General features: G+C 54.9%; 1 protein-coding gene across 1 annotated transcript in view; it reads left to right on the forward strand.

Annotated features, from left to right (window-relative positions):
- LOC136836968 (uncharacterized) overlaps positions 1-235 on the forward strand; it is a 699-nt gene extending 464 nt beyond the window's left edge. Inside the window, exon 1 of the mRNA XM_067101503.1 lies at positions 1-235. This exon is cut by the window's left edge and continues 464 nt beyond it. Within this exon, the coding sequence (XP_066957604.1) occupies positions 1-235 (235 nt within the window).
- Positions 236-472: the final 237 nt, after the last annotated feature.

Raw genomic sequence — 472 nt, forward strand, 5'->3', positions numbered from 1 at the left:
GTGTTGTACTTTTGAAGCTGCTCGCCAAGACGTTGAAAGTGTCCCACGCGGTGTGAGGGAGTCGGCCGGTGCATTGAGTGATGACGTCACAGGCAGTGATGATGTAGAGCCAAACGTCGTGGTGTTGTGCGGTAACTCGAGTGCAAAGCATTGCGGGAACTGCGGGGGACGTCATTCGCCTGGTCGAGCATCGTGCCCAGCAAAAGGTATGACGTGCCACGGTGCCAAAAGGTAGGTCACTTCCAGAAATGTTGCAGGAGCATGAAGAAAGCGCCGCTCACCTCGAGTTCAGTGATTGTTGCAGACACACACCTCTCCCCCCACCCTACAGTCAAGGCTTGTGTTTCCCATGGGAATGGGAGGTCGGTGTCTATACTTGTCGTAGCAGATACAGGAGCACAGATCTGCGTTGCCGGACCCACGATTCTTTCAAGCCTGCACGTAAAACCCCTGGAGTTGCAACCCCGAACAG

The sequence above is a fragment of the Macrobrachium rosenbergii genome, chromosome 57 (genome assembly GCF_040412425.1).
Source record: "Macrobrachium rosenbergii isolate ZJJX-2024 chromosome 57, ASM4041242v1, whole genome shotgun sequence".
Taxonomy (NCBI): domain Eukaryota; kingdom Metazoa; phylum Arthropoda; class Malacostraca; order Decapoda; family Palaemonidae; genus Macrobrachium; species Macrobrachium rosenbergii.